The 20,803-nt window shown below is 44.8% G+C and overlaps 1 protein-coding gene across 3 annotated transcripts in view; it reads left to right on the forward strand.

The window, feature by feature from the left end:
- The window catches only part of MTMR11 (myotubularin related protein 11), a 238,245-nt gene that overhangs the window by 166,878 nt on the left and 50,564 nt on the right, over positions 1-20,803 (forward strand). For all 3 annotated transcript variants that reach the window (XM_078670169.1, XM_078670171.1, XM_078670170.1), the window contains exons 4-9: positions 1,529-1,601; positions 8,349-8,491; positions 12,730-12,808; positions 15,449-15,599; positions 17,184-17,271; positions 17,778-17,866. In XM_078670169.1, the coding sequence (XP_078526295.1) occupies positions 1,529-1,601; positions 8,349-8,491; positions 12,730-12,808; positions 15,449-15,599; positions 17,184-17,271; positions 17,778-17,866 (623 nt within the window). The remainder of the gene's footprint in view (positions 1-1,528; positions 1,602-8,348; positions 8,492-12,729; positions 12,809-15,448; positions 15,600-17,183; positions 17,272-17,777; positions 17,867-20,803) is intronic.

Here is a 20,803-nt window from a genome sequence, read left to right on the forward strand (position 1 = left end):
GCTGTGTTTTATTGCTGTGGAGTCGAAGTAACAATGCTTGAGTGGCACTCAGCCCTCACACTGTGCTCGCATCTTTTTCTTCTTTTCATGTGCTCGTTTTCTTTTCCACCTCCATTCCCTTGTAATCTATTGCTCATTTTCTGGTTCTCCAGCACCGCAAAGCTACACAAATGGCAATAGCACTATAAAAGTAGGATCACTCCACTGCAAACAAAACTAGCATTAGCATAGCCAATATGTCTTGCCTTTGGACCTTATAAGTGTTTCATTTTCCAGCACAATATCCTTGGTGCAACAGCATCAAGTGTTGCATGGCTAAACACATATAAGGTCCCAAAGGCGAGACCTATTGGCTATGCCAATGCTTGTTTTCTTTGTGGTTAAGCACTCCACAAGAGTGCATGGGTTTTCCAGGTGTCTCCCTTGTGTACTTTTCCCCTGCACACTGTATTGCTCACAGTCGTACATGGTAGTCTCTCTGCCCCTTCCATGTTGCCCGCAATCTTGTGTTCTCCAGATTGCTTTCTTGCCAATGTGCTTCACCCCATCTGCTCCACGTTGCTATCTCGCTATTTGTTTCCTCTCTCTTCCTTGCTCTCTGTGTTGCTTCTGTTCCCCACCCTCCATGTTGCTTCTACATGTACATGCCCTCCTTCTTTGTCGCCACCATTGCTACTCCTCCGCACCCCGCATTATTCTCTCCACCGCCGGCTTCTGTGTTGCCTCACACCCATCCTCTGTGTTGCTTCCTGCACCTGCGCCTTCTTTCTCTGCCACTGTTGTTTCAGCTCCTCGCCACTGTCTTGCTTTACGCACCTACACTCTCTGCACTTAAAAAACACATAGGAGCATTTTTCTTTTCTTTTGCCAATACAACTTGTGTGGTGCGTTCGCCTACAAAATGGTACAGCCTTTTATTTCTTATTTAACCATGCTGCATAGCATCAGAGATGCTTACAGCATGGCTAAAAGTCATTGACAAACTCAGTACGTTTTAAAGGTGGGCGATATGGGCTTATCCAATACTTGTTTCGTTAGCTTCACTTTCTCACCTTTCCGTTATATATCTTGGATGTATGTGAAATACGTCAAATATATTCTTTTTTTCCATTTGACGATTTTTCAAGCAGAGTAAATTCAGCAGCCACTTATGTGAAAGTGTATATATTTAGTGCACATGCCTTGAAATAGACAAAATGGCTCCAGAGGTCCCGGAAATTGTTACATTTAATCCCAAATCTTGTCTAAATTGCAAGAACTGTTGAGAATTGTGGTTCTACTCCATTACCAGGCAACGTGATTCATGAGAATAAGACATGATGTTAACTAGGCACTGATTTTTCCAAACTATGGTCTTCATTGGTTCACGGATCCCAAACGTGGACTGCACCTCAACCTGCTGCTTTTCCATGAAAAGCCCAGTAAATGCACTTGGTCACTTTCCTTTGTTTGTTTAATGAGATCCTCAGAGATCCGTGGAGGCTTCATGAGTACACAGATTGAAATGAATGTCTCTCTCTTCCTGCAGGATAATGGCAGCACCATCATTCTCAGCGGGGAGCATGACGTCGCCCTGCCCTGCATTGAGAAGATACTGGCAGGTGAGAGCTTCATGGCCACCGGGAAAGCAGTGGTGGGTGCGGTTATGGGGATAAGACTGTCCATCAGCATCCCTGACTTGGAGCCATTTTATTTCACTTCACCCTACCTCATCCCTTCTTTTGGATCCTACTTGAAAGTCATTTATAACAAAAATTACCTTGATTTGCCTGTTTTTCATCTGTGTGGTGCTGATTTCTGTATTACAAATAATGGGGTGCACGTTTTGTTTGGTTAAACGTACCTGGAAGAATAGATTGGTGTCTAGCTGCCTGCACAAGGCTTCACATTCAGAGATCATGTTATGCAAATGTGCTTCAGCCTCTTGAATTGTATGTGAGTACCCATGTATGTATTGATATGTATGCTTTAACGCCTCTGACATGCTTTGACAGGCTAACATGTTTAATCTACCCCCAGCATTTTTCTATGTGGCTTAATAATCTCTCTATATTGCTACTTTTGGATGTTGCCTTCTCGTTGTACATCTGCTTCTATAGTTGTGATGAAGAAAAGCCTGAAGGAGGACTTAACCTGTGCGCTACACTTTAGTGGTGGTAATTAGTTGCGGCGTGGAAACGGTTCCATTCTAACTCTGTTCTGTATGGGGGCCTCTAATGCCGATGTCACTCCAAGGGTGTTGTGGTCTAGGGCCTGCTGACTGCAGTCCCGAGGTGCCGCTATCGCTCCAGAGGGGACAGGCTACAGATCCCTCTGATTGCCGTTTAGTGGTTCCACTGTCCTTCCTTAGGTACCAGGATCTAGATCCCTCTGATTGCAGTCTAGAGGTGCCGCTATCATTCCAGAGGTCCCAGGTTCCAAAGCCCTCTCATTGCAGTCTAGAGGTGCCGCTATCATTCCAGAGGTGTCAGGTTCCAAAGCCCTCTCATTGCAGTCTAGAGGTGCCGCTATCACTCCAGAGGTGCCAGATTCCAAAGCCCTCTCATTGCAGTCTAGAGGTGCCACTATCATTCCAGAGGTGCCAGGTTCCAAAGCCCTCTCATTGCAGTCTAGAGGTGCCGCTATCATTCCAGAGGTGTCAGGTTCCAAAGCCCTCTCATTGCAGTCTAGAGGTGCCGCTATCCCTCCAGAGGTGCCAGGTTCCAAAGCCCTCTCATTGCAGTCTAGAGGTGCCGCTATCATTCCAGAGGTGTCAGGTTCCAAAGCCCTCTCATTGCAGTCTAGAGGTGCCGCATTCGCTCCAGAGGTGCCAGGTTCCAAAGCCCTCTCATTGCAGTCTAGAGGTGCCGCTATCATTCCAGTGGTGTCAGGTTCCAAAGCCCTCTCATTGCAGTTTAGAGGTGCCGCTATCATTCCAGAGGTGCCAGGTTCCAAAGCCCTCTCATTGCAGTCTAGAGGTGCCGCTATCATTCCAGAGGTGCCAGGTTCCAAAGCCCTCTCATTGCAGTCTAGAGGTGCCGCTATCATTCCAGAGGTGCCAGGTTCCAAAGCCCTCTCATTGCAGTCTAGAGGTGCCGCTATCACTCCAGAGGTGCCAGGTTCCAAAGCCCTCTCATTGCAGTCTAGAGGTGCCGCTATCATTCCAGAGGTGCCAGGTTCCAAAGCCCTCTCATTGCAGTCTAGAGGTGCCGCTATCACTCCAGAGGTGCCAGGTTCCAAAGCCCTCTCATTGCAGTCTAGAGGTGCCGCTATCATTCCAGAGGTGCCAGGTTCCAAAGCCCTCTCATTGCAGTCTAGAGGTGCCGCTATCATTCCAGAGGTGCCAGGTTCCAAAGCCCTCTCATTGCAGTCTAGAGGTGCCGCTATCACTCCAGAGGTGCCAGGTTCCAAAGCCCTCTCATTGCAGTCTAGAGGTGCCGCTATCACTCCAGAGGTGCCAGATTCCAAAGCCCTCTCATTGCAGTCTAGAGGTGCCGCTATCATTCCAGAGGTGCCAGGTTCCAAAGCCCTCTCATTGCAGTCTAGAGGTGCCGCTATCATTCCAGAGGTGCCAGGTTCCAAAGCCCTCTCATTGCAGTTTAGAGGTGCCGCTATCATTCCAGAGGTGCCAGGTTCCAAAGCCCTCTCATTGCAGTCTAGAGGTGCCGCTATCATTCCAGGGGTGCCAGGTTCCAAAGCCCTCTCATTGCAGTCTAGAGGTGCCGCTATCATTCCAGAGGTGCCAGGTTCCAAAGCCCTCTCATTGCAGTCTAGAGGTGCCGCTATCATTCCAGAGGTGCCAGGTTCCAAAGCCCTCTCATTGCAGTCTAGAGGTGCCGCTATCGCTCCAGAGGTGCCGGCATCCAGAATCCTCTATTTGTTTTCTAGAGGGGCCTCCTGTACTAAACTAAAGAATGATTTTTTTCCCCTACACAGGAGAGGAGTAAGGATGTGTAAGGATCTGATGGTTTCCATTTCTACCTCCAGGGAAATTTTTCATAGTTTAAGTGTCAGAGAGTGGATGTGTTGTTTGGCCATAGCTGTGTCATAACCGAACAGTTATTGGGTGGTGTTACAACAAAATTTCTAGACCATTCCAAGTGTTGGACTCTGAATGGGGAATGTTTTTGTGTCAATCAGTTATACTGAATCTTTACCAGCACCCTTTTCAATTTCTGAGCCCTTTCCAGGGTTTGTTCCACCTCATTCTAGCAGGTGGTGTGCCCAGAAATATCTGGAAACGTGTATTCCCATGATACACAGAAAACTAGAACGCCAACCCGCTTGTAACAAGTCCCTTGATGTTAATATCCTGATCTGCTACATAAAACTTTCCCACATTCTCCATTACATTCTCAGTCATTTGGGAAGTAACTAGCCATAATATTTTTACTGTTCTGATAGTCACCTATGTGTACAATAAGCACCAAGTGCATATCAATTCATAATCATTGGATCTCTGTTATCTTTGACCGGTGGGGTTTGAAACTCGCGCAGTGCAGTCAGTCCTGTCAATCGGGTCTTGCGCTTGTTGGCAGGGTGTGTAGAATGTTCCGACAAGTTCTAAAGCGCAACCAAAAGACAGCTAAATATTTCAAACTCAACAACACGTCAGAAAATGACCCTTCCTTCTTCCTCACTAAGATCATTAATAGGATTGTCAAGCTCTTCATAGATCCCATAAGTCCTTCTCGTTGTCTTCATGGGGCACACTGGCGCAATTCTTGTTCTGCTGTCGCATAAGCTTCTCCTTACAATCCAACGACTCTGCAATCCATCCCTGGATTGAGGAGTGAATTGGCACCCAGCCCTAAATAACCAGCCTCCTATCTCATATCCAGCATTGAAGACACTAAAACAAGCCGTGCCTTACTCACAGCAACTGTAAGTATGCAATTCTGCGGCCACTGTGTTTTCCACATAATTAGGGATTTCTGGCATTTGCCACATAATTCATCATCTGCTACATAATTCGGTCTTCCTATTCCAGTGGCCCAGGTCCCAACAAATTCTTCCAAAACAATATAATTGTACTAGTCAATGCACAATCTCGGAATTCTAATCCATTATAATCTGACTTTTACAAATAAAACCATGGTGTCACAGAAAGGTATCATCCATGGCTAAAACTGTTCAGGCGAGTCCTCGGAACTCTTTCTTGTCTCATAATATATGCATTATCGTGGCTGAGATGATATCCCATGTGGATTTTTGCAATGCCAAATGCGCCTGTCTATCTGTCAGACACCAGAGCAAACTTTAGATGACCCAGAAGCAAATTGCAGGCTTAGTCTTTTGCCCAAAATGGATGCCTCGCATCCCTTGGGCATTAATGCCTTTACGAGAATGGAGAATGGTCCCTTGCTCACTGCGCCACTGGATTCAAGCTAGCCTGGCTGAAGAAGGGTGACAAACCCCAAACCGGTCTCAGGATGCTTGTTTCGGGTCCAGGGAGAACCTGGCCTGGCAGTTCGGTCTGGACTGTTCCCATGGGGCACAGGGTCAAGACTGATTTGCATATGGCTGGGTCCAAACTGGGGTGGCGTAGTGGGCAAAAGAACGATGGATTTAACCCAGATCTTTTGACTGGGGGAGAATGTTTGCATTGTCAGCATTCCGGCCATCATTTGTTTGCTGTAACACGAGAACGGATGCTGGTCAAATTACTCCTCTTTGTCCACAAAGATTGAAATGGGTGCAACTCCAGCCAACCAGATGGCCAATGCTGACCTCACTGTGACGTGATTTCCGCTCATTTAGTGTGCAAAACGTTTGATGGGCGATCACACCATACTCGAGATTGACCTTTCTGGAAACTCTTTTCTCACGACTGCACACTTGAGACCTTTTTAAGATTTGAAAGTGGAGGAAAATGTACCTCTCTCCTTTTGCCTAGACCCGTGTCACCGCTCAAACACAAACAGAGGGTTGGAACTTGCCTAGAGCACTGCCTGTCTTAAGTATGTCCCATCTCTCCCACGCTTTGTGTCCTGAAGCCACAGTGAATCAGAGCAAGTGCTTTATGTATAAAGTTCCACGGCTTCCATAGTATACCACCCTCGGCTTCAATGTCTACATTGAATAATACAATTACATTTCTTGGTATGTCCTGCACCTTGAAGCCATTCATCCTACAAAACCAACCTTTAGACAACTGTGCAGATGCTAGTCTTAGAACTTGTCGATGGAGGCACCACTCTGCTGACTAGCGGACCAGAGACCCACACGGCACCATTAAAGAGTGTTCTACACGTGGCACACCATCTCATTGAAGGCCTTCGTAAATATTACAGAACTCCTCCTACACTATGCGACCTGCACTGGCTCCCTCCACCTGCAGTTATCACATTTAACACAGATTCCCCACAGTACCATATCAAAACCTCTGGAGGAACATCAAATACACACAGCAATACGTGCTGAAGCCTGGAAATGGAGACTTTGCAAGAGAGGAAAGATGCTAAGCCTTCTCCAACTACGTGCCCAGAGTAGGGATCTCCTTCCTAGTGTAAATGCTGGTGCCCCAAAAAAATTCTTAAAAGTCCTCAGCCGTCACTGCATAATGTTGAGGTTGCCGAATGCCAAAGTTGCACAGTCTTGAGTCCTCCTCATGCTTCTTTCATCCGTAACCTTGTATCTTATTCTTACAGCTTCTTTTTCATCTCTGCTTTCTCACTTTGTCACAGTTTGTCCGGCTTTCTCTTTATTCTTCTTTTCCCTTTCTGTTTTTTTCTCTCTTTTGCTCTGGGTCAATGTTTTATGAGCAAAAATAAGTGCCTTTCCCCCGATAACAAGTGCCGGTGGGCACCACCTGTAACCACCAGCTCAAATTAAGCACTGCTGTAGTTCTGCAGCAGCAGAGGACTCCCTTCTTCATGCAGTAACTTGTTTTATAGTCACCTACCAGTCTATCCGAAGTGCACCCGGGTCTGATTGCCTGCCGGCCCTCGCTTGTCCCAGTTGGACTCTACGCTTTATCTCTGTCACTCTCCAGGTCCAGGGGGGTAAATATGAGAGGTACCCCTTAACTGAACATCAAGGGAAATAGGGTTGTCTAACCAGTGAACTAGAAATATTCCCCTGAGTGAGAATGATTAAAAGAGGCCAACAAGGGGTCAAGGAAAAACAATACCCCAATACAAATATATATGAAGAATTCTTACAATTTATTGAAACATACAAATGTTAAAAGGAGAGTGGTCCCAAAGATTGGAGTGCCACTCAGCAAAATTAAAACAATATTAAAACAATAAAAAGGGGTTTCAATTTCGGCCAGCAAGATTGAATCACAAAGACAGAAAAAACAGTAAGACATAAAATTTGTGCAATACTTATTGTATATTCGGACTCTATTGTATACACCTAAGCTATATGTACTGTGATACAATATATCAGCGAAGATGTCGAGATCCTGAATTATACTGTGTGTAGCGTCGACGCGTTTCGGTGGTTTTCCAAATTATTGTCCACCTTTATCAAGACACCTTTTGGTTTCTGTCGTGGTGTAGGGGTCTATATAATTGCCCTTGAAGTCCGTGTGTTCACTAAGTATTTCTATATTATTTAATTTTTGAAAGCCAATTCTATTGAGTTGTTTCTTTGGCTCATATGTCCAATTTCATACTCCTGTAGGTAAAATGCCTAGGCATATGATAAGTTCAGAGTTGTTATGCCAAAAAACTATATTGCTGGTCGTCTTTACATAGTTAAAATCCAGAGGCGCCTAAGTCTTGTCCTTTGCAGGATTAGATTCCGTTTCTCTAATGTTCCGCTAAGAACTGCTCGCTTCTCTGGGTATATTCAATGTTAAAATTATGGAACCAGAGGCATTAACATCATGTCCTCGTGTTATAGGGTTCTGTTGTTTTGCGATGGACTGCCTGCTTCTCTGGTTCTCCAGGTCCACACAATCCTTGCTCTACTAACCCAATCCCTGGCTTCCAGTTGATCTTTGTGGCTGTGACCGTACTTCATCAATCTAATCCATACATACATCATGTCGTCTCAATGCATGGGCACGGCACACTGGGCCGTGGCCCTGGGCCCCACGATCATAGGGGCTCCATGCAGACCAGAATTTAAGACTAACTTTCCGTTAAACATTTTTATTCCTGTGAGTGGTTGTGTAGGCTGGGCCCAGTGCACTTCTTTGCCCGGGGGCCTATAATGCTGTTGAGATAGCCCTGTACATACATACTTTATAAGACCCCGAAAAATAAAAACGAATTTTGATTTTTACTTGTGATATAATAACTGTCTTCATTCATGAGTATTTTATTCCTAATTCCAAAACTATGTACAAGTGGTTTGAATTCAACAAAACTGTGAGAAGAAAATATTCAGCATTTAAGTTTGCATTTCTTTTGTAGTCAACAGCCTGCCGAAAACGAAGGTTCTCACGGCGAACACCACCCTGAAATTTATTCCCGAAGAGCTGCTCATCTACTGCCGGGACTTCCGCATCATGCACTTCTACTTCAACCAGAGCGGTCTCGAGACGCAGGCCTTCCGGGTGAGAGCTGGGCGCCATGTTTTTTTTTTTTTAAAACAGATTTTATTGACAGATTGCACATACACTGCAGCACTCCGCACTCCGAACTTAACTGCACATCAAATATAAAGCATCAAGAAATTAGCTATCTATACATAATTTTGGATCCAAATGATTCATCAAACTGAATATCTTCCCCTCCCCCGTCCACCCCCCACCCCCAACTCCCCCCACCCGGATCCCACCCACCCCAGTCGCACGACATCGTCTCTCAGGTCTTCCAATGCAAACTGCAGTCCAGCATAACATGTATACCTTCCATATGGCTCTCCTATCCCACCTCCTGATCCAGCTCCCAGTCTACGGGAGGTTCCAGCCAAAGGCCCCTGTACTCTGCCCATCTCTTCCATATCTTGTAGTGCTTTCGTGGGCACCCACGAGCTACGAAAATCGGCTGTTCCAGCCCCATACAGAAATCTAGGCCCTTCTTCCACACCAGGACTGAGGGAGGCCAGGGGTCTTTCCATGCCTTGGCCACATCCCGTTTAGCCAGAGTGAGACCCAGTAACAGAAGATGCCTTTTGTATATATTGCCCTCCACCCCTTCCAGTACATGTAGCAAGCCTAATTGCGGTGTGCGTGGTAGCTCCCACCCTAGGACCTCCGTCAGGCAATCCCACACCCCTCTCCAAAACCTGGCTAATGAAACACAGCTCCATACCGTATGTATCAGTGTCCCCACCTCCCTGCCACACCGGAGATAGTCTGGGGAAGCAATAAGGCCTGCTCGCCACAACCTTTCCCTCGTGAAATAGACTCTATGCAGGTATTTAAATTGGATTAGTCGTAACCGCATCGCTATGGCAGCACCCCTGGGAGCCGCCAGCACCTCACACCAGTCCTCTTCCTCTAGTGCCCCTACATCCCTTTCCCACAATTCCCGGAGCTTCGACAGTGTAGTGGAGCAATGTATGACTAGTGTGCGATAAATACAGGAAATCTTTATGTCCTGCAAATCCCCCATAAAGACTTTGGCCTCCAGGGGGCTAAACTCGGGCAGAGAATCAAGACCCTCAAGACTCGGTGCGAGGGCATGGCGGAATTGTAGATACCTAAAGAACTGGGACCGGTGCAAATCGTACTCCTCACACAGGTTTTGGAAGGACTTAAGCGTTGTTCCTGACATTACATCCCCCAAGGACGAGATACCAATATCGTCCCAGCCCCTAAAGCCCTGGAGAGACGCCAGAGCAGGCAGGCGGCCATTGTGCCACAGTGGGGTCTCCTGTGTCAGCCTGCCCCACCATCCCATGCGACGCAAGGCCTGCCTCCAAATTTGAAAAACTACCTGGGTGGCCGGCGGCAGCCCCCTTCGCAACTGCACCGCGTAAAGGACTGAATGTAAAGTATTGGATCCCATGAGATGTCGCTCCAGGGCATATGCCGGATCACCCCTATCATACCACCACTCATTCAGTACCAAGAGGTGAGAGGCCTGATAGTATGAAAGGATATCGGAGGTTGCCAAACCCCCATCGAAGGTGGACAGAAAACAGGTGCGCAGCACCACCCGCACCGCTCCCCCGGCCCACAGAAACTGCCCCAGTGCCGAGTCCACTTGCCGGAACCACTAGGTTGAGATCGGGTATGGGTGATTTTGTAGTTGATAAAAGTAATCGGGGAAGGGCCACCATTTTAAAGATGGCCGACCTGCCGTAAATAGTAAGGGGCATTTGGGACCACGTCTTCATTTCCGATCGGACCCTGTCCCATACCGGTACTAAGTTGTGCTCCCAGGATATCGCAGGACTCGCTGAGATAAACACCCCCAAGTACTTGATTCCCCCTACTGCTACCTGCATTGTGGACGCCCAGTCTCCACCATCCGAGCTCCCGCCCAGCACCCATAAGGTCGATTTACGAGGATTCAGATACAACCCGGAGGTTTCGCCGAATATCTGCATCATTTCAAGGAGGCGCGGCCCGACCTGTCAAGCTGTGTGAGAAAGAACAGGACGTCGTCGGCATAGAGAGCGATCTTATGGGCGCCATGTTTTGCTGACAGGAAACTGTCGTACTTAGGGGTCGAATAGGATGGCGGACGGATTGCCCCCGCCGGGCTGGCGGTAGCCACCGCCGGCCCGGCGGGGAAAATCCGTCCACCATCCTCACAGAAATGACCCCCGCCACATTAGGATGGCTAGGGCGTCCGCGGCAGACGGGAAGACCGTCAGCCGCTTTTCTGCTGCGGTCGCCTTGCGACCGTGGCGGAAAAGGTCTAATATGGTGGCGGTGTCTTTCAGACACCACCAGCCATATTGGGATGTGCCTTGGGGAATGCCCATTGCCGACACGGAAAGGCATACAGTCTTTTCTTTGGGGGCCCGTTGCGGGCCCCCATGGTGAAGGGGGGATGGGGAGTGCACATGGGTACCTATGGTACCCCCCTGCGTTTCAAAGTCCACATGGCGGTGCCTGTTATGTTGTGCTTTGAAACGCACAACATGCATTCTTGGCATTGCGGCGGATGGTGCTTTCAGCACCGGCCGCGCAATGTTAAAAATGCGGGATGTACCCGCCACTGTGGCGGGTGCATCCTAATTCGAGGCATGGGACCTCCGCCCTTATGGCGGACGGTCCCTGCCCACGACAGGATGGCGGACGGACAAAGTCCGTCCGCCATCCTAATGACCCCCTTAGTTTGGAATCATTGCTTAGATTTGGTGTCTTTATGTTTACAGAGAAGTGGACCGATTAAAAGTCGCCGCTTAGTAAGACACTGTAATACCTGCACAATACAGTATATTACTGAGGACGGGCAGCATTACTGTGCCTTTACCGGAAATCGCTGTGTTTTATAGCTGGAAAATGGGAATAACATGGGGAAAGCGGTATTAGGGTACTAGTTTGGCCACGTTTTTCTTGACCTGTTTCCTAGGCATTTTATTTCCATCGCCTTGTTACTGGTGTCTGTATGTCCAGAAATACCCGGAGATGCTTGTATTTCTGTTTTGACAAAAAATATGGTTACCACCTAACTTGGAATCAGTAAAAAAATTTAAGTAGTGCTGGTCACACCTTCGGGCACTGAAACCGGATTCCATGCCCCCATCTTCTTGAGGAGTTATTCAGATGCCAAAACAGCCAGCCCGGCCCCGTTTGTGTCATTGAACCTGTCGAAAAATGACTGCAAGCCTTCCTCCTATTGCTGGAATGGAAGCTCTCATGCTGCAAAACTGCATAGAGATGGGGATGACTATCTAATATGCCCTGAACAGGAATATCTCATTTACCATCATAGAGTTGTTGTCATCCATGATTCCTAAACCTTGGAATGCCCAGTCTTCCCATAGCAATGCCTGCACAGTGTCCTACCACATTTACAGCTAGACCCATGTTCTGAGGACTCTGTTTTGGAACGATGCTTATCTGCGAGTATCTGAAAACATCCAACAAGTGTTCATTGTGGGTAACAATAAATACCGCAAATGTTTACGTATGTACGTACATATATGTATATAACGGGAATCTAGCTATGAAGCAATAGATCACTTTACAAAGGAAGGAGCATGCCAAGGAGAAGTAGTGGTCCTTTTACGATACCTAGTGGTGTCTGAAGTATGAAATGGAGGGAGTTAGCAGGTTGATGCAATTATGAACTGGTTTGAAGTGAGTTCTTGTTTACTTTTGACTTGTCCTGTTTTTAAAAAGGGGATGAGATCTGAATGAGAATTGGATTTGCATCAGGATACTGTAAATTTCTTTTGAAGATCTGAGCTGCTTTGAGAGCTGGAAGGACTGAGGTGAGGGATTTGCTAATTGCTTTTAATGGGGCTATGCTTGGGTTAATCAGTGGTGCATTGTAGCGTTTAGAATCTCAACCTGGAAGTAGATGCTGTGTGTGCGATTCATGTATAGTCATGAGGCTTATTTGATTGTGTAATTTTTTTGCGTGTTTTAATGTCCGTTAGAAAGAGTAGTTTTGTATGAAATGTGAATGGTGGTGCTAACGGTGGCCCATCCGTTATTTTAAAATATTGGTAGGTCAGTGAGGATAGAAAAGACATGATGAGGTCCAAGTTGTGGCCTTTGGCAGGAGTAAGATGCACATAATGAAAGGTATGAGATGTAGAAAAGCTTCTTCTGTGAAATTCAAGATTTTGGAGGCTACAAAATTGGGGGGATCTTCTCGTAAGATATTACTTGAGTTCTTAATGGCCGAAGCCAGAAACCTTAAGTTAATTTCCCTTCCCTTGCAGATCACGAACTCCATCTCCCAAGCTCTCCAGGTGTGCACTGCTCTGATGCCAATTGAGAAGGCTGGTCCATGGACTGTAGGTAAGTGAGTCGGTTCACAACCTTTTGACTTCTGTGGACCCAAACCAGGGCCAGCTTTAGTGCTGGTGGCGTTTGATATGACAATCTCCCCCATCCCCCTTGGACCTCCCCCTCGCATTCCCTCACGACCACCTGGCAAAAGTGCTTCTCATCTCTCCATAGCCCCTCTCTCACATACATTTCATTTGTTTTAAAGTGCTGGTACAGAAAGGGTGGCTTTAATAATCCACTCAGCAAGCCACATAAAATGCAGATCTTTCCTATACAGCAGGCATATTACCCTCTGTGCTAATTCATGGCAAGTCAACTGTCTCTAGACAAAACTTCAATTTCTCTCTCTAGCAGAAACATTAATCAGAAGAGTTATCGTGACATTCATTTGTATTGCTGCCTGAAAGCTGTACGCACATGGAACTCTGCAGCAGATAATTTTAAATCGTACATTATTGTTAAACGCAGTGCTAATTCATGGCAAGTCAACTGTCTCTAGACAAAACTTCAATTTCTCTCTCTAGCAGAAACATTAATCAGAAGAGTTATCTTGACATTTGTATTGCTGCCTGAAAGCTGTACGCACAAGGAACTCTGCAGCAGATAATTTTAAATCGTACATTATTGTTAAACGCAGTGCGCCCCCCCCCCCCCCTGAGGTCAATGTCCGTCCGTCCGTCCCCCCTCCCTCCTGGTCACCGACCAGTGCGGCCGCACCAGTCGCACTACCCTAAATCCGCCCCTGACCTCCACTGAATCAATACTTGAATCCAGGGATCCCACTCCTTGGTCATTATTAAAAGTTGGGAACCCCTGGCCACAGCAATTTATATGATTTGAACCTCAAAACAATACACACTAGTATAGAAACAAGGATATATCAAATAAATGCTCAAATATTGGAATATTTTGTTATTCAAAATCAAATATGAAAAAAGTGCTTAAATGTAAATGGGCCATTTGCTTCTTTATTTGTATACACTTTAGCAATTTTAATTAATTATTTTTAATATCATTTAATTTTGTAAAACATTTGCAGACCCCCAGAGTAAGCCTCGCGTACCATATTTGAACATCAGGCCCATAGTTTGTCGCGCCCATAGTTTGTCGGGCACGCTAGATAAATGGTACTTTTTATTACTGGTGTCTTGACATAGTCAATCAGTGAACACATCATACTTAAAATTGATGAAGAGCTCTGTATGACTGAATAGACAGTAGCCATTAAATATAATGGAGTTGCTCTCTGTCCCCCAGAACCTAGGCAGTAGAGCATTTCCCGAGCTAATGGCATATCTTCTTTGCAGAGTGAACCACAGCAGTGCAAAGAGCATTGTGATAAAGCACTGCATATAGTCTGCACCACTAGAATGGCCATTGTGTTTGCTGCATCTTGTTTTTCACATATACCTATAATTGTGAAGCCCCTTGCACTCCCACTTTCACAGGGAGCATGGAATTAACAGCGCTCCATGCGTTACAGGAGATGTATTAAAAACCTAATTCAGGAACTTAAAAATATTACTCTCAAATACTTTACCTCAAGCCTCTTCTAAATGAGGCTAAGCTACCTGTATCTCTGTAAAATGAATTAATTTTTTTAACACTTATCTCTCAAGCTGTAGAGGAAACAAGTATCACATTTTTGAGTAAACATGTCTTACTCCTGGAAAATGATGAGAGTTATATCTAAGGCACTAGTAACTACTACTTAGAGAAAAAGCTTTGCGAATTGGACCCTTGCAGCTGAAACATCCTTTACTAGTTTAGTAGTGTGAAATACTACTCTAAGGAATAGACACCCTTTATAGGAAGTTGCTTCAGGCACAGTCAGTGTTTTAGGACCAGGTGAATGTGTCCATAGTCAAACATGGCTTTGGTGGATACTGTCCTTCATTTTATTATATTTTTCTTCCAGAGAAAATATTTCTCATTGTTGAGAAACTATTTCCTCAACCCTTTTTAATACACGTTGAAACAATGAGCCATATTATAAGCCCTTTTACCCACATATGTTCATAAATCCAGGATTAAGGTTGAAAATACTATGAAAGGAATCTATTTCCATACGAATATTGCACTTATGTTGTAAATCTGCATGATGCAGTCCTGAGAACAGCAAGCGAAGAAGAAGAAATGGTTTGGCCTTGGAATGTCACAGACAATTAAAATGTGATAGCCATCCACAGTCACAACTTTGTGGGTATTTCAGTGATCTGATAAACTTATACAGGCTTGCATAAAAAAATACTCAAAATGTAGGTTTACCAGGCTGGGGTAGTACTTCTTTAAGTAAGGTAAGACAGCATTCCTAGTGTACCACCTTGTGGCTGTGTCAAATTATTACAAAAAGCTCAAAATGCCAATTTCAGATATGGGGAGAACTCCAGTAGGAAAAATAATATTTCGTATAGAGGGGTAAATATCCCTACACTGTTCTTGCCAGAAAGTACACGTATAACTTTTGTAAAAGGGAAAAAAGTAGAAACCTGCTTCGTTGCATTTGGTTAGGTCTGTTTATTGGAATGTATGTTTTTCTGTGAGTAGAGCCATGGGATCTTTGTCATGCATCCAGCCGTTTCCACTGCAATATTTGTCTGCAGCTTCCTAGAGGGCATTTGGTGTGACTTATTTTTCTATGAATTTCAGAAAATGGCGGTGGGAGCCGGAAGAAGGGATCGGTAGACTTCCCCACATTACTTTTCGAAACCTTCATGGATTGGGAGAATGAGCTGAAACGTATTGGCGCCCTGGACTGGAGAGTCAGCCCCATCAACGAGAGGTTCGACGCATCCGCAAGGTGAGGGCTCAGGTTTGTGTTGTCAGTTACGAGACTGCTCCACTCTTATTGAATGCTTGCAAATCTCCCAAATGGGGCAGCCATGTCCTGCTTGTCTCATGGTGAAGATAGCTGCTTCAGGTCTCATTGACCAGTATGTGACTTTTGCTTAGTGCATATTTTGAAAACTGAACCTTTTTCACACTGGGTTCATCGCTAACATAGACGCCTTGTGGGATTGTCTCCCTAATGTGGTCTGTATTTTATTCACATATTGATTGATCTGAAAGGACAGATAAAAGAATGACTGCAAGTGAGTTGTCCACACCTCTAAGTGTATCTTGCGTGTCACTCTTTGTTTCCTTACTGCCCTCCACTTGCACTCACAGGCCCGCTCCACTGTGCAACTCTAGGTAGTACAGGGCATCACAGTTGGTCTGAGGACCTCAGCTGCTACTACCACCTACCAACCAGACATTAGTAGAGATATGCTTACGCCACATTCAGCTACCCCCCCAACACACGCCCTAGGCCCTCAACAAGCCGAGAAAGATGTGACCTGACTGTTCTGACTCCTGGTCGGTTATATGTTGGACCCAGAAATCGCGTCAGATTATTGGGTCCTAAATATCATGCACAAAAATATTGTCCCATTGTGTCTAGGTTTCCATCACCAACTCCTAGAGTGAAATTTTCGTAGATGACAGTCTGACAATGGCATCCATTTCCATTTAAGAGGAAGATTTAATTCATAGCAATCGGAAGAAATTAGTTTTCCCATTAAAAAATATTGGAACCAGCTAATTTCCTAGTGGGGAAGAAAGTAAAATAGTTTACATTTTTTGTGAAAAAATGATAGTGTCCTGTCTGTCCAGGTGTTAGCATGTATGCAGATGACACGCAACAGTTTACATTGTGTGCTAAGAGTAACAATTTATTACAAGAGGAAGCGGTTACTTCAGATGACTTCCTGTTCTGCAGATTTTCGCCTATTAGGACTTCCTGTCACATGTCACAGTGCGCTTAGGTTGTCCACTTCTTATTAAATTGTGATTAGATTTCCTAAACGAGCTCACGATTTTTCAAGCCAGGTCTTCATACCCCCTTGCTTTCTTCCAAATCCATGACATCTACAACAAAAAGCTCAGTTTTCTGCGCTGAATGAGCATTTTAATTTGAACTGTATTTACAAATCGTAAAATAACACAAGAATTGTTTGAGAGAACTTCAGTCTTAATAGATGTTACAAAACCTGCATTTAGTCACAACCTACTAAACATGAGTCAAAAAGTCTTAACATTTGAAAGCATCCAGCTGGCTGTGTTTGCGTTTGCTTATATTACTCTGTGCAATAGTAGGTATTATTTAGAGATCAAATACAAAAGAACTTCGCTCATGCCTGCTTTCAATATTATATTTATGCATAAATATATGTAAAGTGACAACCTCAGATGAACATGGCAGTTGTGTATCGCCAACACAAGAGGAGGTGGGGCTTGGAATAAGTTTTGGCTCTTGTGGCTAGATAGGTGCAAATGATGCATTTTGTGTGCATGCTTGCCTGCCTGCTCGTTGCTGGTTTTTCAACACTGGTTGTATTTTCAGCCTTTCCAAGTACTTCCTGGTCCCCAGCAAGGTTTTGGACACGGAGCTGAAGAGGACCTTCCCTCACTTTATCGAGAGACGGATTCCTGTGAGTACCGTGTGTTGCGGAGGTGGGCCGCTGAGCAGCTTCCTACTTTGAAAGACTCTGACTTGCAAACATTGATCAGTTTCTCACCATCTTGTAGTCTGCGTTGCTACGCGTTCACCTGCCGTAATCTCTTCACACACATCCACAAATACACGTTCCAGTAGACCAATTCTCCAATATCAAAGGCAAATGTTCATTTTATTCTTTACTTCTGCTCAAATCCATCCCTGCCCAACATTTCTTTACCTACCCAATACTTCTCTCTCTCTCTGCAACCAATGTGGACCACTTCCTTGCTTTTTCAAGTTCTACTGGGTCTCTCCACATCCTGCTCTTACTGGTTTTGTTCTTGAAGCTGATCCCTTCTGGACCCCTATTGCATTTCTGGCAGCAGCTTTATGTGGAATGTGGTAACACATAAACAGCATAAAGCTAGAAATTGTGCACAGCGTTTGGAGAATTGTTGCTGATGGAACTTGTTGTCTCTATGTCGGTTCCTTCTCCAGAGATTATCCTGGCGGCATCCCGGAGGTAGTGATCTTCTGAGAGCGGCAAACTTCCAACCTAACACAGACCCAGAGAAGGAGGATTTGAGGTAGGCAAACATTAACCTTAGTCACCAGTCATCCAGATCTAAATGCAACAGGATGAAAAATATCTTGGGTTATGGAGCTATGGAACCATAATGTCTGCCCTGCAATATATGCCACGAATAAGTACTTCGGTGTTATATACTCGATGATCTAAAGCTCCTCCCGGAGATGGTTGAAATGTAAGTTTCTCCAAAGCAGCAGAGCATCGGTGAGTATGAAGGTAGTACAGACTGCATGCACTGACCTTTCCATGACAGTGCTTGTTCCAAATGGGATGTCTTTGTTGTACTGTGTGGATGCTGCAGGACTGCAATACATCCGTGGTTGCTAACACGTTGCACCTATGGTCTTATAGTGACTGGCTCTGCAAACTTGCCCCAAATTATTAATTATATATAGGGTCATTTAGAGTTCAACAGGCTGGCTTCCATAAGGCTGAGAATATGGTGGCGGTGCTTCTACCGCACCCACTGAACGGTGACCTATTTGCCTTGCAGGTGGATATTGTGCCTGAAGCTGCTCCATGGTGGATGCCGCACAGTGCAAATGAAAGTGTAGCACCGGGTCTGTCAAGACATGCTAGCATGATGGACCTTTCGCCACTTATGTTAGTCCCAAGCCAGACACCCAAATCTCAGGTCCATCTTTGGAAATACCGTTATTAATTTCTTGCACATGCCTGGAGATTTCCCCGAGCATGTGGGAAACATTTCAGGACTTTCTCTATCCTATCTTGCCAGGGCTTGCATATGGGGCTCAGAATGAGGTAAATAGCTTCTGAGGAGAAGTCTTCAATATATTTGGGCTTCGATACAATTTCCATTGGTGAATGCCGGGCCAAAGATTTTTCCAATTTTACGCTCAATGGAGAGGGGAGGTTACATTAATGGGGAAAACATATTTTGTCACACTATATTTGAGGAGGGGGAATAAAAAGGAGGGTGGAAGGAAATCCAAGCTGTCTTTGCTTAGTTTTTCCTTTATCTCCCTCCTCTAATGGAGGATAGAAGTCCTTTGGTCTGACAGTGATTATAGAGACCACTGCACCTTAAACCATAGGACTGAAGCCATGAACTTTCAGAAAATGAAATTACAAGTATCTTTTAAGTGTTCATGTTTTAGTTCCTGTACATTTTTCAGGCAAGCTGCAGGTTTACTCCCAAAAAAAGGAAATACACTTTTCTGTTTTATTGGACTATCAGGCTTGTTTATGATGTCCGCTTTGGCTCTATTTGCTTTCTATATACTTTTGTGGAAAAGCCAAGTGCCCAATTTATTAAGAACACCATCAAAAGTGTGTCCATAGTGAGCCTGATGTTATCAAACAGCTCTTGCTTCTTAATGTAGCTCTTTGTAGTCTGAAACAGGGATATCTTTACTGAGGAATGAAGGCTCTAGTCACACTTCACCACAGCACTTCAGTAGTTGAGGTTGGCATCACTTTCATTTGCTTTATTATGGCAACTAGTCCTCCTGTTCCAATGTATACACATATACTGCATTAAGTTCTAATGCAATATCTAGAACAGAGGTGTGTTTCTTTTTTGCTTTGACTTGTCAGTCTGTGAGTTTGACACCCTACCTAAGTTCAGATGACACAATTGAGTGAGTCAGTGAAAATGTAATGCCTAACCTTATTGAACGTTTCCCTGGGCAGTCAAACTCCTGTCCTTTCTGGACTAAAAAGGCATTCATAGCACAAGGATCATTGATTTTATTTGTTACATATATCAGTGACTCACTGAGTAGCTTCCAAATGATTATGTAGTGCAAATCTGATTCTCCAAACAGCTGCTTCACTTCCATCAGTAACAATGCAGCAGATGCCCTGACAGGGTGGAGATCTACACAGTGTTGTAAGATGACATTAAACGTGAATTCAAACTCTAAGGGGGGCTGAATTCTAATATGTTCACTCCTGTGGAGTTTATTTACTCTAAGGGAGGCTGCATTCTAATATGTTCACTTCAGTGGAGTTTATTTACTTGAAGGGAAGCTGCATTCTGATGTGTTCACTCCTGTGGAGTTTATTTACTGTAAGGGAGTCTGCATTCTAATATGTTCGCTCCAGTGGAGTTTATTTACTTGAAGGGAGGCTGCATTCTGATGTGTTCACTCCTGTGTAGTTTATTTACTCTAAGGGAGTCTGCATTCTAATATGTTCACTCCAGTGGAGTTTATTTATTTGAAGAGAGGCTGCATTCTAATATATTCACTCCAGTGCAGTTTATTTATTTGAAGAGAGGCTGCATTCTAATATATTCACTCCAGTGCAGTTTATTTATTTGAAGGGAGGCTGCATTCTGATGTGTTCACACCAGTGGAGTTTATTTACTCCAATGGAGGCTGCATTCTGATATGTTCACTCCAGTGGAGGTTATTTACTCCAATGGAGGCTGCATTCTGATATGTTCACTCCAGTGGAGTTTATTTACTTGAAGGGAGGCTGCATTCTGATGAGTTCACTCCAGTGGAGTTTATTTGTTCTAAGGGAGGATGCATTCTGATATGTTCACTCCAGTGGAGCTTATTTACTCTAATGGAGGCTGCATTCTGATATGTTCACTCCAGTGGAGTTTATTTACTTGAAGGGAGGCTGCATTCTGATGTGTTCACTCAAGTGGAGTTTATTTACTTGAAAGGAGGTTGCATTCTGATGTGTTCACTCCAGTGGAGTTTATTTACTCTAAGGGAGGATGCATTCGGATATGTTCACTCCAGTGGAGCTTATTTACTCTAAGGGAGGCTGCATTCTGATGTGTTCACTCCAGTGGAGTTTATTTACTCTAAGGGAGGCTGCATTCTGATGTGTTCACTCCAGTGGAGTTTATTTACTCCAAGGGAGGATGCATTCTGACATGTTCACTCCAGTGGAGTTTATTTACTCTAAGGGAGGCTGCATTCTAATTTGTTCACCCCAGTAGAGTTTATTTACTTGA

The sequence above is a fragment of the Lissotriton helveticus genome, chromosome 12, assembly GCF_964261635.1.
Source record: "Lissotriton helveticus chromosome 12, aLisHel1.1, whole genome shotgun sequence".
Taxonomy (NCBI): Eukaryota; Metazoa; Chordata; class Amphibia; order Caudata; family Salamandridae; genus Lissotriton; species Lissotriton helveticus.